Source organism: Salmo salar, chromosome 02, assembly GCF_965601325.2.
Source record: "Salmo salar chromosome 02, fSalSal1, whole genome shotgun sequence".
NCBI classification, from domain to species: domain Eukaryota; kingdom Metazoa; phylum Chordata; class Actinopteri; order Salmoniformes; family Salmonidae; genus Salmo; species Salmo salar.
The window spans coordinates 87,788,435-87,803,491 of NC_138292.1; the positions used below are offsets into that span (position 1 = coordinate 87,788,435).

The window sequence follows — 15,057 nt, forward strand, 5'->3', positions numbered from 1 at the left end:
GTATAGATTTTGCTTAACAAGTCACATAATAAGTTGCATGGACTCACTCTGTGTGCAATAATAGTGTTTAACATGATATTTGAATGAATACCTCATCTCTGTTCCCCACACATACAATTATTTGTAATGTCCCTCAGTTGAGCAGTGAATTTCAAACACAGATTCAACCACAAAGACCAGGTAGGTTGTCCAATGCCTCGCTAAGAAAGGAACCTATTGGTGAATATCCCTCTGAGCATGGTGAAGTTATTAATGACACTTTAGATGGTGTATCAATACACCCAGTCACTACAAAGATACAGGCGTCCTTCCTAACTCAGTTGCTGGAGAGAAAGGAAACCGCTCAGGGATTTCACCATGAGGCCAATGGTGACTTTAAAATAGTTACAGTGTTTAATGGTTGTGATATGAGAGAACTGAGGATGGATCGACAACATTGCAGTTACTCCACAATACTAACCTAAATGACAGAGTGAAGCCTGTACAGAATAAAAATATTCCAAAACATGCATCCTGTTTGCAATCAGGCACTAAAGTAATACTGCAAAAAAATGCGGCAAAGAAATCCTGAATACAAAGTGTTATGTTTGGGGCAAATCCAACACATCACTGACTACCACTCTTCATATTTTCAAGCATGGTGGTGGCTGCATCATGTTATGGGTATGCTTGTCATTGGCGTCACTACAGTCCCTGGTTCTAATCCAGGCTGTATCACAACCGGCTGTGATCGGGAGTCTCATAGGGCGGCACCCAATTGGCCCACCATTGTCCAGGCTAGGGGAGGGTTTGGCAAGCCGGGACGTCCTTGTCCCATCTCGCTCTAGCAACTCCTTGTGGCGGCCAGGCGCATGCACGCTGACTTCCGTCGCCAGCTGGACGGTGTTTCCTCCGACACGCTTCCAGGTTAAGCGAGCAGTGTGTCAAGAAGTGCAGTGCGGCTTGGCAGGGTCGTGTTTCGGAGGATGCATGGCTCTCGACCTACGCCTCTCCCCCGAGTCCGTAGGGGAGTTGCAATTGGATATCACGAAAAAGGGGTAAAAGTACAAAAAATTATAATAATACGTTGGTACTGACATTAGATTTTCGTTTTTCCACAATAATAAGTCCATAATAAATCCCAGGAAGAGTAGCTGCTGCCTTGACAGGAACTAATGGGGATCCATAATAAACCCCAGGAAGAGTAGCTGTTGCCTTGACAGGAACTAATGGGGATCCATAATAAACCCCAGGAAGAGCAGCTGCTGCCTTGGCAGGAACTAATGGGGATCCATAATAAACCCCAGGAAGAGTAGCTGCTGCCTTGACAGGAACTAATGGGGATATATAGACAGGTGTGTGCCTTCCAAATCATGTCCATTCAATAGAATTTACCACAGTTGGACTCCAATCAAGTTGTAGAAACATCTCAAGGATGATCAATGGAATCAGGATGCATCTGAGCTCAATTTTGAGTCTCATAGTAAAGGGTATGAATACTTAAGTAAATTAATGTAAAAAAATGTCTAAAAACCTGTTTTTGGTTTGTCATTATGGGGTATTGTGATGTCGTTATGGGATATTGTGATGTCATTATGGGGTATTGTGATGTCATTATGGGGTATTGTGTGTAGATTGATGAGGGAAAAAATCTTCCATTTTAGAATAAGGCTGTAATGTAACAAAATGTGGAAAAAGTGACGGGGTCTGAATACATTACGAATGCGCTGTATACCCCTGGTAGACTTTTATACCGCTGGCAGAGTTTTCTACTGCTGACAGAGTGTTGGCAGAGTTTTCTACCGCTGGCAGAGTTTTCTACTGCTGGCAGAGTGTTGGCAGAGTTTTCTACCGCTGGCAGAGTGTTGGCAGAGTTTTCTACCGCTGGCAGAGTGTTGGCAGAGTTTTCTACCGCTGGCAGAGTTTTCTACTGCTGGCAGAGTGTTGTCAGAGTTTTCTACCGCTGGCAGAGTTTTCTACCGCTGGCAGAGTGTTGGCAGAGTTTTCTACACCTGGCAGAGTGTTGGCAGAGTTTTCTACCGCTGGCAGAGTGTTGGCAGAGTTTTCTACAACTGGCAGAGTGTTGGCAGAGTTTTCTACACCTTGCAGAGTGTTGGCAGAGTTTTCTACCGCTGGCAGAGTGTTGGCAGAGTTTTCTACACCTGGCAGAGTGTTGGCAGAGTTTTCTACAACTGGCAGAGTGTTGGCAGAGTTTTCTACCGCTGGCAGAGTGTTGGCAGAGTTTTCTACTGCTGGCAGAGTGTTGGCAGAGTTTTCTACCGCTGGCAGAGTGTTGGCAGAGTTTTCTACACCTGGCAGAGTGTTGGCAGAGTTTTCTACACCTTGCAGAGTGTTGGCAGAGTTTTCTACCGCTGGCAGAGTGTTGGCAGAGTTTTCTACACCTGGCAGAGTGATACGTGGCAAAGAAAAATCCAATCTTGGGAGACACTATATCTGCAGGTGTCTATCTGGTCAAAACCACTGATACAGGTGCCCCTCCACCCTCTGGTGGGATGGATCATGTCTACAGAAAAACCTAGATTCAAATACTTAGATTTGTGTGTATATGTTGTGAAATTTACATTTTAGTCATTAAGTAGACGCTCTTATCCAGAGCGACTTACAGTAGTGAATGCATACATTTCATAGCTTTTTTCCCCCGTACTGGTCCCCCATGGGAATCGAACCCACAACCCTGGCATTGCAAACACCATGCTCTACCAACTGAGCCACATGGGACCATTGTTAGATATTACTTGTTAGATATTGCTGCACTGTTGGAGCTAGAAACACAAGCATTTTGCTACACCCGCAATAATATCTGCTAAACACGTGTATGTGACCAATAAAATGTGATTCGATTTTTATTTGAAATAAACGTCCTATTTATCAAAGGTGCTTTTGGCTGGGGTCAAAATGACTCCAAAGGATTTTAATTTGTTAAAAATCCATATTGATACAGAAACACTAAACCATGATTTAGATTTATTAAGGACAAGTTGATTGACAAAGTCATAAAAAATAGGAAGAATTGAATAAAACACATTTTGGCTATGATAAAAGATATGTCTCTGGGGTCAAAATGATCCATGTCAGAAGTATGGTTCAATGCAAATATGTAGTGGGTGTAAAGTTTGTTTTAAAATCTCACTCATTAAACACGAACCAATTAACATATGCCTCTCTTTGAACGACTTAATATAATATTAAACTTTTATGAAATAAATGAAAAATAAACGTTTGGTTCCTCAACTGCGTTGCCCACTCCAGTCAGCAGAAGGCGATGTGCGTCTTTTAGGTTCAGGCGATGCTGCCAGTGTGACGTATAATCTAGTGGACGGAGCGCTCCTTCAACAACAACAGCTAGTCAGACACCTCGGTAGCTTTCTAGCAAACATAGCTACAACATTCACGCTCTTTACACTGGTTTGGTGTATATTAGTCGCTGTATATTAAACACACTTCTGTTGTAAGTTCTTGTTGGCCCATTTAATTATATATTTACGTTGTTTGTCAGCTAGCTGGTTTGCTTAGTTAGCTTAGAACTAGGCTAGTCGCTAATGCTAGCTAGCTAACATCCCCGACCATGAGTTCACTAAGCTACTCTCCTCCTGCTAAAGAAGAGGAGGCCTGCTGGACGGAGAAAGAAGCTCTAGTGAAAGAGGAGGAGGAAGAGAAAGATGTTACAATACAAAAACAAGTAGAGGGTGAGGCTGTTACAGTGAAAGAAGAAGAGAAAGACGTTTCAGTGAAAGAAGAGGAAGACGCGTTCAGAGTGAAAGAGGAGGAGGATGTTACAGTAAAAGAAGAGGAGGAAGAGAAAGAGGAGGATGCAGTTTTTGGAGTGAAAAAGGAGGAGGAGGAGAAGACTGTCACATTGGAGGAAGAAGAGAAGGTTGGAGATCTGATTAACATCAGTAAGTACCGTCTCTGCAGTCGTTGAACCAATATGCAGTAATGGGGTTCTACACTTTAATGTTGTTCTGTAGGAATGGCTGAAGCTACACTGTAACGTGTTGAACATCAAGAGTGGACCATCAACAAAACGTTAACAATTGATCAAATGCATCCAATGACAATGCCTGAAATACTGTAGTCCTCAATATCTCCTATTAGATTAGCCCAATATGTTCTCTTGAAGGGGCAATCAGTAGTTGTTACATCCATTTTGGGACTTATCTACCCATCTCTTTCTTGAATAAATCACTTAGAAATGCCTCATGAGCTTAGTTCAACTGTCATACCACATCAGAACCCAAAATATAAGCTTTTTTTTTTTACTCCAATGTTTGTCAGTAAATATAACAAACACTGTATATCCTCAAAACATGGTTAAAACTAGAATGTTGATATCATGGATGGTTGCATTTCTCCAGCCCCATCCCTCAGCTTTTTACCGAAACGGGCAGGGAGTACGCTTTGTTATTGTTTCTACTGCTGATTGCTGCCCCCGCTAATCCTCAAGGTCCAAGGACTGTGTTTTATTTTCAGAGGTAGACTGGCTCTGGCAGTTAAAATAGTCAAATATTCCATCTAAATGTGAATCGATTCTCAATTGCGATATGTTTCTAGAAACATAAATTGCTTTACTTTCATATCAATTCAGAATAATTTCACACAATATTTAAATATCACATCAAAATAATTTCACATAATACTTTCCGGACTAGTCTCCCAGTCCCTGCTGCTCAAAAACATCCCCACAGCATGATGCTGCCACCACCATGCTTCACCGTAGGGATGGTGCCAGGTTTCTTCCAGACGTGACTCTTGGCAGTCAGGCCAATGAGTTCAATCTTGGTTTCATCAAGCCAGAGAATCTTGTTTATCATGGTCTTAGAGTATTAAGGTGCTTTTTGTCAAACTCCAAGCAGGCTGTCATATGCTTTATACTGAGGAGTAGCTTCTGTATGGCCACTCTACCATAAAGGTCTGATTGGTGGAGTGCTGCAGAGATGGTTGTCCTTCTGGAAGGTTCTCCCATCTCCACAGAGGGACTCTGGAGCTCTGTCAGAGTGACCATCAGGTTTTTGGTCACCTCCCTGGCCCTTCTCCCCCAATCGCTCAGTTTGGCCGGGTGACCAGCTCTAGGAAGAGTATTCCATTTATGAATGATGGAGGCGACTGTGTTCTTGGGGACCTTCAATGCTGCAGAATTATTTTTGGTACCCATCCCCAGATCTGTGCCTCGACACAATCCTGTCTCGGAGCTCTACGGACAATTCCTTCGACCTCATTGCTTGGTTTTTGCTCTGACATGCACTGTCAACTCCCGGACCTTATATAGACAGGTGTGTGCCTTCCAAATCATATCCAATCAATTGAATTTACCACAGGTGGACTCCGAACAAGTTGTAGATACAGTGGTGGAAAAAAGTATTTGATCCCCTGCTGATTTTGTACGTTTGCCCACTTACAAAGAAATGATCAGTCTATAATTTTAATGGTAGGTTTATTTGAACAGTGAGAGACAGAATAACAACAAAAAGATCCAGAAAAACGCATGTCAAAAATTGTATTAAATGATTTGCATTTTAATGAGGGAAACAAGTATTTGACCCCTCTGCAAAACATGACTTAGTACTTGGTGGCAAAACCCTTGTTGGCAATCACAGAGGTCAGACGTTTCTTGTAGTTGGCCACCAGGTTTGCACACATCTCAGGAGGGAGTTTGTCCCACTCCTCTTTGCAGATCTTCTCCAAGTCATTAAGGTTTCGAGGCTGACGTTTGGCAACTCGAACCTTCAGTTCCCTCCACAGATTTTCTATGGGATTAAGGTCTGGAGACTGGCTAGGCCACTCCAGGACCTTAATGTGCTTCTTTTTGAGCCACTCCTTTGTTGCCTTGGCCGTGTGTTTTGGGTCATTGTCATGCTGGAATACACATCCACGACCCATTTTCAATGCCCTGGCTGAGGGAAGGAGGTTCTCACCCAAGATTTGACAGTACATGGCCCCGTCAAATGATGCGGTGAAGTTGTCCTGTCCCCTTAGCAGAAAAACACCCCCAAAGCATAATGTTTCCACCTCCATGTTTGACGGTGGAGATGGTGTTCTTGGGGTCATAGGCAGCATTTCTCCTCCTCCAAACACGGCGAGTTGAGTTGATGCCAAAGAGCTCCATTTTGGTCTCATCTGACCACAACACTTTCACCAGTTGTCCTCTGAATCATTCAGATGTTCATTGGCAAACTTTAGACGGGCATGTATATGTATTCTTGAGCAGGGGGACCTTGCGGGCACTGCAGGATTTCAGTCCTTCACGGCGTAGTGTGTTACCAATTGTGTTCTTGGTGACTGGTCCCAGCTGCCTTGAGATCATTGACAAGATCCTCCCGTGTAGTTCTGGGCTGATTCCTCACCGTTCTCATGATCATTGCAACCCCACGAGGTGAGATCTTGCATGGAGCCCCAGGCCGAGGGATATTGACAGTTCTTTTGTGTTTCTTCCATTTGTGAATAATCGCACCAAATGTTGTCACCTTCTCACCAAGCTGCTTGTCGATGGTCTTGTTGCCCATTCCAGCCTTGTGTAGGTCTACAATCTTGTCCCTGACATCCTTGGAGAGCTCTTTGGTCTTGGCCATGGTGGAGAGTTTGGAATCTGATTGATTGATTGCTTCTGTGGACAGGTGTCTTTTTTACAGGTAACAAGCTGCGTTTAGGAGCATTCCCTTTAAGAGTGTGCTCCTTATCTCAGCTCGTTACCTGTATAAAAGACACCTGCGAGCCAGAAATCTTTCTGATTGAGAGGGGGTCAAATACTTATTTCCCTCATTAAAATGCAAATCATTTTATAACATTTTTGACCTGCGTTTTTCTGGATTTTTGTTGTTATTCTGTCTCTCACTGTTCAAATAAACCTACCATTCAAATTATAGACTGATCATTTCTTTGTCCGTGGGCAAAAGTACAAAATCAGCAGGGGATCAAATACTTTTTTCCCCCACTGTACATCTCAAGGATGATTAATGGAATCAAGATGCACCTGAAAGCAATTTTGAGTCTCATAGCAAAGGGTCTGAATACTTCAGTAAATAAGGTATTTCTGTTTTTTACCTGTTTTCACTTTGTCATTATGGGCTATTGATGACGCCCCTCTGAAACAAGATAGCCTAACCATCAGAAAAAAACTCTTCCTTAGCCTTCTCCTCCCGCTGCTGCTTGCCTTTGTAAATTCTGATTTTTTTAAACATTTTTAGTCATTTAGGAGACACTCTTATCCAGAGCGACTTACAGTAGTGAATGCATACATTTCATATCATACATATTTTTTTTCCTCGCTCCGTACTGGCCCCCCGTGGGTATCGAACCCACAACCCTGGCGTTGCAAACACCATGCTCTACCAACTGAGCCACAGGGAAGCCTGATGTTATGCTCCTAAAGTTTCTGGTAATAGACTACAATTTCTGACCATTTCTACTGATCTGGTGCCAGTTATGATTTTCATATTCACAGTTTACTGGAACAGTTTCATTTAATTTATAATAGTAATAATAATTATAGTCTTTGTATCTCAACATCATTCTCTGTGGTTAATCTACATTCTATTTAAATGAAAATGATTAAAAAAACGTTTTTTTTTTTTTAGCAATGGTAGAAAGTATCCTGATAAAAATAAATATAATCTAAATCACATTGGCTGCACATGGCCTGTCTGCAACGAACTTGAAACATTGTATCAACTGGGTCTGCCCAAAACTGGAGATAACAAGCTTGCAACATTGTATAAAATATTCTGGGCCCTCAGAGTTTCCCGCCAGTGAGTTCAGGACAGACACAGCTGTCGGCTATTTGTGCAAAGGATAAGAAGTCATCAGGTATTTTTACATTTCCACTGGATCAGCGCATTACGTTTTTCCCTTTCATGCTGAGTGGTTATCGAAAGGGCGAGAGCTGGCAATATTTTACAAATACTTTGAGGAACTTTTCTCATTTGCAATTGATTTTGATTAGACTTTGTTGACTTGTTGTTTGAGGTGAAGAAAAAATTACTTTGAGAAGCTCCACAACTCATTAGTGGTGGTGCGTTAAGACAGTCAGACATCCCCAAATTGGCACATTTATAGGCCTACATTTGCGCTCAGGCCAGGTAGACTAGTCCTACTTCTATATGCGATGTCATTTACAAAATAGCCTCCAACACTCTACTCAGCAAACTGGATGCAGTCTATCACAGTATCCGTTTTGTCACCAATGCCCCATATACCACCCACCACTGGGACCTGTATGCTCTCGTCGGCTGGCCCTCGCTACATATTCGTTGCCAATCCCACTGGCTCCAGGTCATCTATAAGTCTTTGCTAGGTAAAGCTCCGCCTTAACTCAGCTCACTGGTCACCATAGCAACACCCACCCATAGCACGCGCTCCAGAAGGTATATCTCACTGGTTATCCCCAAAGCCAACACCTACTTTGGCCGCATTTCCTTCCAGTTCTCTGCTGCCAGTGACTGGAACGAATTGCAAAAATTGCTGAAATTGGAGACATATCTCCCTCACTAACTTCAAACATCAGCTATCTGAGCAGCTTACCGATCGCTGCAGCTGTACACAGACTATCTGTAAATAGCCCATCCAACTTCCTACCTCATCCCCATGTTTTTATTTACTTTTTTTGCTCTTTTGCACACCAGTATTTCTACTTGCACATCATCATCTGCACATCTATCTCTCCAGTGTTAATTTGCTAAATTGTAATTACTTCGCTACTATGGCCTATTTATTGCCTTACCTCCGTACTCCATTTGCACATTCTGTATATAGAGTTTCTATTGTGTTATTGACTATACGTTTGTTTATCCCACGTGTAACTCTGTTGTTTTTTTGTCGCACTGCTTTGCTTTATCTTGGCCAGGTCGCAGTTGTAAATGAGAACTTGTTCTCAACTGGCCACCTGGTTAAATAAAGGTTAAATTTAAAGAATGAAATAAATAAAATCTTAACTTTATTGATTCCCAAATGGATACTGTCATTAACGCGGTTCTTCAATAATTACACATAATTTTTAATACTGTAGCAAACATTATATTAAGCAGGACATTCAAACGAGCCTTACAATTATAATCCAAAGTAATGTGAAATGCACTCATAAGCAACCTGGAAATGGAGCTTACTACCCTGAGATTCCTCCATTCACATTCAGAATACATTGTGAAAAACTAAAATCTTCGCTCACCATTTTTGCTCCAGGCAGATATACTACATCCATAACTAGTGGTTTCCTCATTAGCAGATATACTACATCCATAACTAGTTGTTTCCTCATTACCAGATATACTACATCCATAACTAGTGGTTTCCTCATTACCAGATATACTACATCCATAACTAGTGGTTTCCTCATTACCAGATATACTACATCCATAACTAGTGGTTTCCTCATTACCAGATATACTTAGCAGGGAGGTGTTTCTGCAATCAAATTCTGTGCTCATCGCCCTCGTGCCGAAATTTTATTAAACACAGAAAGGGGAGACCAAAAGTTGGAGACCAAAAGTCGTCTGGCACACTGCTTAGAGTTTCAACAACATGAATAACTTATTTCTAGCCTATAATCATCGATGTTACTACTAATGTGAAAACAAGACAAAATATGACTATTCTTGCTCATTTTAAGACAATTGTCAAATAATTGTAACATTCATTACAGACGTCAATTGTTGTACAACATCATGGCTACGCTGTTGGCATCACCTTTTACAGTGGATTTCCGCATAACTATCTGTTTCCTTATTAGCAGGGAGGAGTTTCTACAACCAAATTGTGTTTATTAAACGCAGAAAGGGGCCTATATTGGAGACCAAAAGTCGTCTGGCACACTGCTTAGGATTTCAACAACTTTATTAACTTATTTCTAGCTACCACTAATGTGAAAACAAGACATTACTTGTTGCTATCTTGACTGTCTTAATTGTCAAATTATTTAACAGACGTCAATTGTTGTACAACTTCATGGGTAAGCTCTGGGCATCACCTTTTACTTCAAATAAGCAATGGATTTCTGCTGTTGTGGGCCTTTAACCGTCTGTCTGACTTTGTTGTTCACACAGGAGAGAGACAACATCATGATGCTGGTGAGGCAGAGAGTCTCTCCAGATCAGAACTCCTCAAGAAACACCAGCAGAGACCCACTAAGATATCTAACTGCTGCTCTGATTGTGGGTTATATTTCTCAATACCAAATTCACTAAAAGAACACCTGAGAACACACACAGGAGAGAAATCTTATAGCTGTGATCAATGTGGGAAGAGTTTTACCTCATCCAGTAATCTGACTCTACACCAGAGAACACACACAGCAGAGAAACCTTATATCTGTGATCAATGTGGGAAGAGTTTTGTTCGATCTGACCAGCTGACATTACACCAGAGAACACACACAGGAGAGAAACCGTATATCTGTGATCAATGTGGGAAGAGTTTTGTTCAATCTGGCCAGCTGACATTACACCAGAGAACACACACAGGAGAGAAACCTTATATCTGTGATCAATGTGGGAAGAGTTTTGTTCAATCTGGCCAGCTGACATTACACCAGAGAACACACACAGGAGAGAAACTTTATAGCTGTGGTCAATGTGGGAAGAGTTTTGCCTCATCTAGCAATCTGACTCTACACCAGAGAACACACACAGGAGAGAAACCTTATAGCTGTGTTCAATGTGGCAAGAGTTTTGGTCAATATAGCTATCTGACAGTGCACCAGAGAATACACACAGGAGAGAATTCTTATATCTGTGTTCAATGTGGGAAGAGTTTTACTACATCTAGCTATCTGACGCTACACCAGAGAACACACACAGGAGAGAAACCTTATACTTGTGATCAATGTGGGAAGAGTTTTTCTACATCTAGCTATCTGACAGTGCACCAGAGAATACACACAGGAGAGAAATCTTATATCTGTGTTCAATGTGGGAAGAGTTTTACTACATCAAGAGATCTGACTCTACACCAGAGAACACACACAGGAGAGAAACCTTTCAGCTGTGCTCAATGTGGGAAGAGTTTTGTTCGATCTGGCCAGCTGACAATACACCAGAGAACACACACAGGAGAGAAACCTTATAGCTGTGGTCAATGTGGGAAGAGTTTTGGTCAATCTGGAGATCTGACAGTGCACCAGAGAACACACACAGGAGAGAAACCTTACAGCTGTGGTCAATGTGGGAAGAGTTTTGTTGGATCTGGCCTGCTGACTATACACCAGAGAACACACACAGGAGAGAAACCCTATTGCTGTAGTCAATGTGGGAAGAGTTTTACTACATCTAGTATTCTGACTCGACACCAGAGAACACACACAGGAGAGAAATCTTATAGCTGTGATCAATGTGGGAAGAGTTTTACTACATCTAGTATTCTGACTCGACACCAGAGAACACACACAGGAGAGAAATCTTATAGCTGTGGTCAATGTGGGAAGAGTTTTGCTGCATCTAGCAATCTGACTGTACACCAGAGAACACACACAGGAGATAAAGTTATAGCTGTGATCAATGTGGGAAGAGTTTTGTTCAGTCTGGCCAGCTGACAAGACACCAGAGAACACACACAGGAGAGAAATCTCATAGCTGTGACCAGAGATAATCTGATAAAAGATCTCTGATCAAATATCAGAAAATACATGAAGGAGTTGTTTCATGATGTCAACGAATTAATGTCACAACGTAGAATGTTTTAACATTGTAGTGGGAGTATTTTAAAGATGTCACAATGTAGAACCCTAAATATTTGCTCCCTGTTCTATTAATTTCAACATGATATGAATATTAGCCTCAGGGGTAAAATACAGGCTCTGATTTGGAAGAGTTACTAATTATGTGATTTAACAAAAATTGACAAAAAAGAGTTGTGTTACTGTTACCACGTTGATGACCCACTTGAATCAAAATGCAACACTTCAAAATGTAACTAGCTGTTTTCTACAAGTAGTCCTCTAACCAGTGATGTACACATTATTCCCAGATTCCGTGTGGTTTTTGAGCTGTTAGTTTTAACAGGACGTGCAACCTCCTCTCCCTCCTCTCACACAAATTATTTTAGCGATGATATCGATGAGTTATGACAAATAAGTGTTGTGTTCCTTTGTTTAGCGACCCCTAAATTTAAATGCATCACTCCAAAATGTAGCTGACTGTCTTCTGAAAGGTTGTCCTCTAATCAGTGAGGTAAAATATATCTCCCATTTCCATGTGTTTTTTTTAGTTGTGTTAGTTTCAACATCACGTACAACCTGATTTCCCCCCTAATTGATATCAGTGATTTATTGCTACTTGTCAAAACAACAGCGTTTCTGGTGCTTGTGCAGTTTATAAGGTGCTTGTTTAAAAAATACAAGTAATATGATTATTGTGGCAGATGTTTGTGTATATAGCACATTTTATGTTTAGGTTTTCAATTTATCCCAAACTGTTTGTGCATATTGGTTATTGATTTGGACATGTTAAACCTGTGTTTTGACATTGGGGCTATCCCACCTAGCAAAATGTAATTGAAAATACTTTGAAAATAAGACTATGCAACCAAATATTTCATATTTACATTTCATGTAATATTTAGTAATGATAATTATTTATGCAACCAACTGACAATTTTTGGGTACAATTATATTGACATTGTTGCCCTGCTTTTAGAATATCAGGGTTCATTCTCAGATGTGCCAACCCAAATGTACTAGAGCATGACATTGGGGACTGGGCCCCGATCCAACAACATACCTATCTAGTGAACCCTGAAAAGAGAGAGAAGCTCCGCAGTGAGGTGGAAAGTTACTAAGGATATTGCAGGAGTTTCCTCTTGAAATCAGACATGTCTGTGGTGAGGACAACTTGGTTGCTGATTGTCTCAAGGGTGGGCAGTCAAAAAGTTTTTTGTGTTTTGCATTTAGTGCGTTGCCATTTATTTTGACTGCACGTTTTTCCGTATTGGAGATGAGTTTTGTCCAAGGGGACAAGAGTTATAGAAGCAAGTGAGTTTTAGAAAAACAGCTGTAGACACCATGTTTATATTAGTGAAGGTGAAGCATTGTAGTTGATTATAATGTGAAATGGAAGTTGTTTTCTGTTGGTAGTGAGCAAACTTGTCCATCAAAAATCTAGGATATATTGGTGTCTTAAGGGGGAAGGTGTTACAGGCTTTGGTTTTTCCATTTATGTTTTGAGGTTTGACTTTAGCACGTATAGCTCGTTAGCACGTAGACACTGTGAGAGCAAAACTGCAACATTATGTTATAATACTTTTATTGCATCAAATGGTTGTTTTATGCAACAGAATAAAGGGTTCTTATAACTATTGTGTCTGTGTTCTACTGAGGATGGGCCTCTGGGAGAAAACACTGAAACCTAAAGAGACCGCATTCCAGAGCATGAGTTAATGTTTCTGTTCTATATGGTACCAGGGAGAGATGACCCCAGGGCCAGACCCTGGTCTCTACACAAACAGTACTGTTTTTACAGCAGATACTGTCTGCTGAGAATTATAAGTATCTTTCATACAAATCTTAATCTTGTGACCCGTTCTATACATCTGTTGTTCGTCATGTAGATTGAAAGGGGTGTATCTTGGCTATAAAAGACCTTTGTACTTTTGTCTCGTGGCTCTCAATGATTCATCTGGGGGTGATTCATCAACCAGCCATCATTATCGTAGAGCACTCAATTGATTCACTTTATATGTGTGTGTTGTTTTGACCTGCTCCCGTATTAACAAGTGAATAAAGATTTAGTTTTAGAATAACTCTGACTTGTGTGATAAGTTTGTCTCCTCAATTGATATTAAAGAAATTAACCTCCACATTTGGCGATGGGGATGTGAATCTTGACTTGGTGACCGCTCGTGACGACCTGGGTAAATGGTGCACGAGGGATCCCTCAAACTTGGGATCTCAGGGAGACCACACAGAAATGTGGAAATATTCCTGCGGGTTAAAATATTGTTGAAAAACAACTAATTGATTAGGTCTGTTTGGGAATAGCATTGTGTGACTGTGATATGAGAGTTGTGTGTATGTGATATGAGAGTTGTGTGACTGTGATATGAGAGTTGTGTGACTGAGTCTTAATCTGAAGTTTGTATAGAAGTATACTTAATCGGATGATTGACGTGGATAATAAGCTTTGGATATAACGTTATCTTGGGGTTCCGTTCCTTCACTGCCGATCATAGTTGACGATCTCGTCATTGTCGGGGAAACAAACCCATATTTTTTGGGTTCCGCTGTATGTTTGGAGAGCTGCTTCGTAGCTGTGGAAAGTCCTTGATAAAGCAAATGGAATGGTTGTCGTGACTACCTGAGAATTTCTTACGTTTTATATGGATTCTGTGAATATATGAAAATATGATGAATTGTATGTGTGTAATCTATTACTAGAGATTTAATTTGATAAAGATGAGGTTTAATGAACTGTCTACAAAGTCTGGGCAATTGTCTCAGAAACTGGAGTGTGTCCACTTTAGGTTAAGTTACCCTAACGATGTAACTATAAAACGCTTACTGGATTTTCTCCGTCCGGGTACTACATTTGAAATAAAACTGCCCTTGAGGCCTGGGTGGGGTTCTTCCCAGTATGAGAGGAGTTGCGGGGGTTCTTGTAAGCTATTAATTTCCCTCCACAAGGGGGCGTACATGTAACGTTTCCAAAATGGGATAGTATTGTACATGTAACGTTTCCAAAATGGGATAGTATTGTACATGTAACGTTTCCAAAATGGGATAGTATTGTACATGTAACGTTTCCAAAATGGGATAGTATTGTACATGTAACGTTTCCAAAATGGGATAGTATTGTCCATGTAACGTTGTGCTATATTATTATATAGATTATTTCGATACATATTCCAAAATGGGATGGTATTGTACATGTAACGTTTCCGAAATGGGATAGTATTGTACATGTAACGTTTCCAAAATGGGATAGTATTGCCCATGTAACGTTGTGTTATATTATTATATAAATTATTTTGATACATATTCAGAGCCAAAATCAACCTTTTTAACTGTTGTCGCATCCAAACTTGTCACCATCGTTTTCAGTTGTAATTGCGAAGTTCCCGGAAGAAGTCCAGCAACAACGG

General features: G+C 40.9%; 1 protein-coding gene across 1 annotated transcript; it reads left to right on the top strand.

The window, feature by feature from the left end:
• Positions 1-3,325: 3,325 nt before the first annotated feature.
• Positions 3,326-13,725, top strand: LOC145850398 (uncharacterized). The gene is made up of 2 exons (XM_082968054.1): positions 3,326-3,896; positions 10,032-13,725. The coding sequence occupies exons 1-2, from the start codon at positions 3,566-3,568 to the stop codon at positions 11,513-11,515; spliced, it is 1,815 nt and encodes a 604-aa protein (XP_082824180.1). The 5' UTR covers positions 3,326-3,565; the 3' UTR covers positions 11,516-13,725.
• Positions 13,726-15,057: the final 1,332 nt, after the last annotated feature.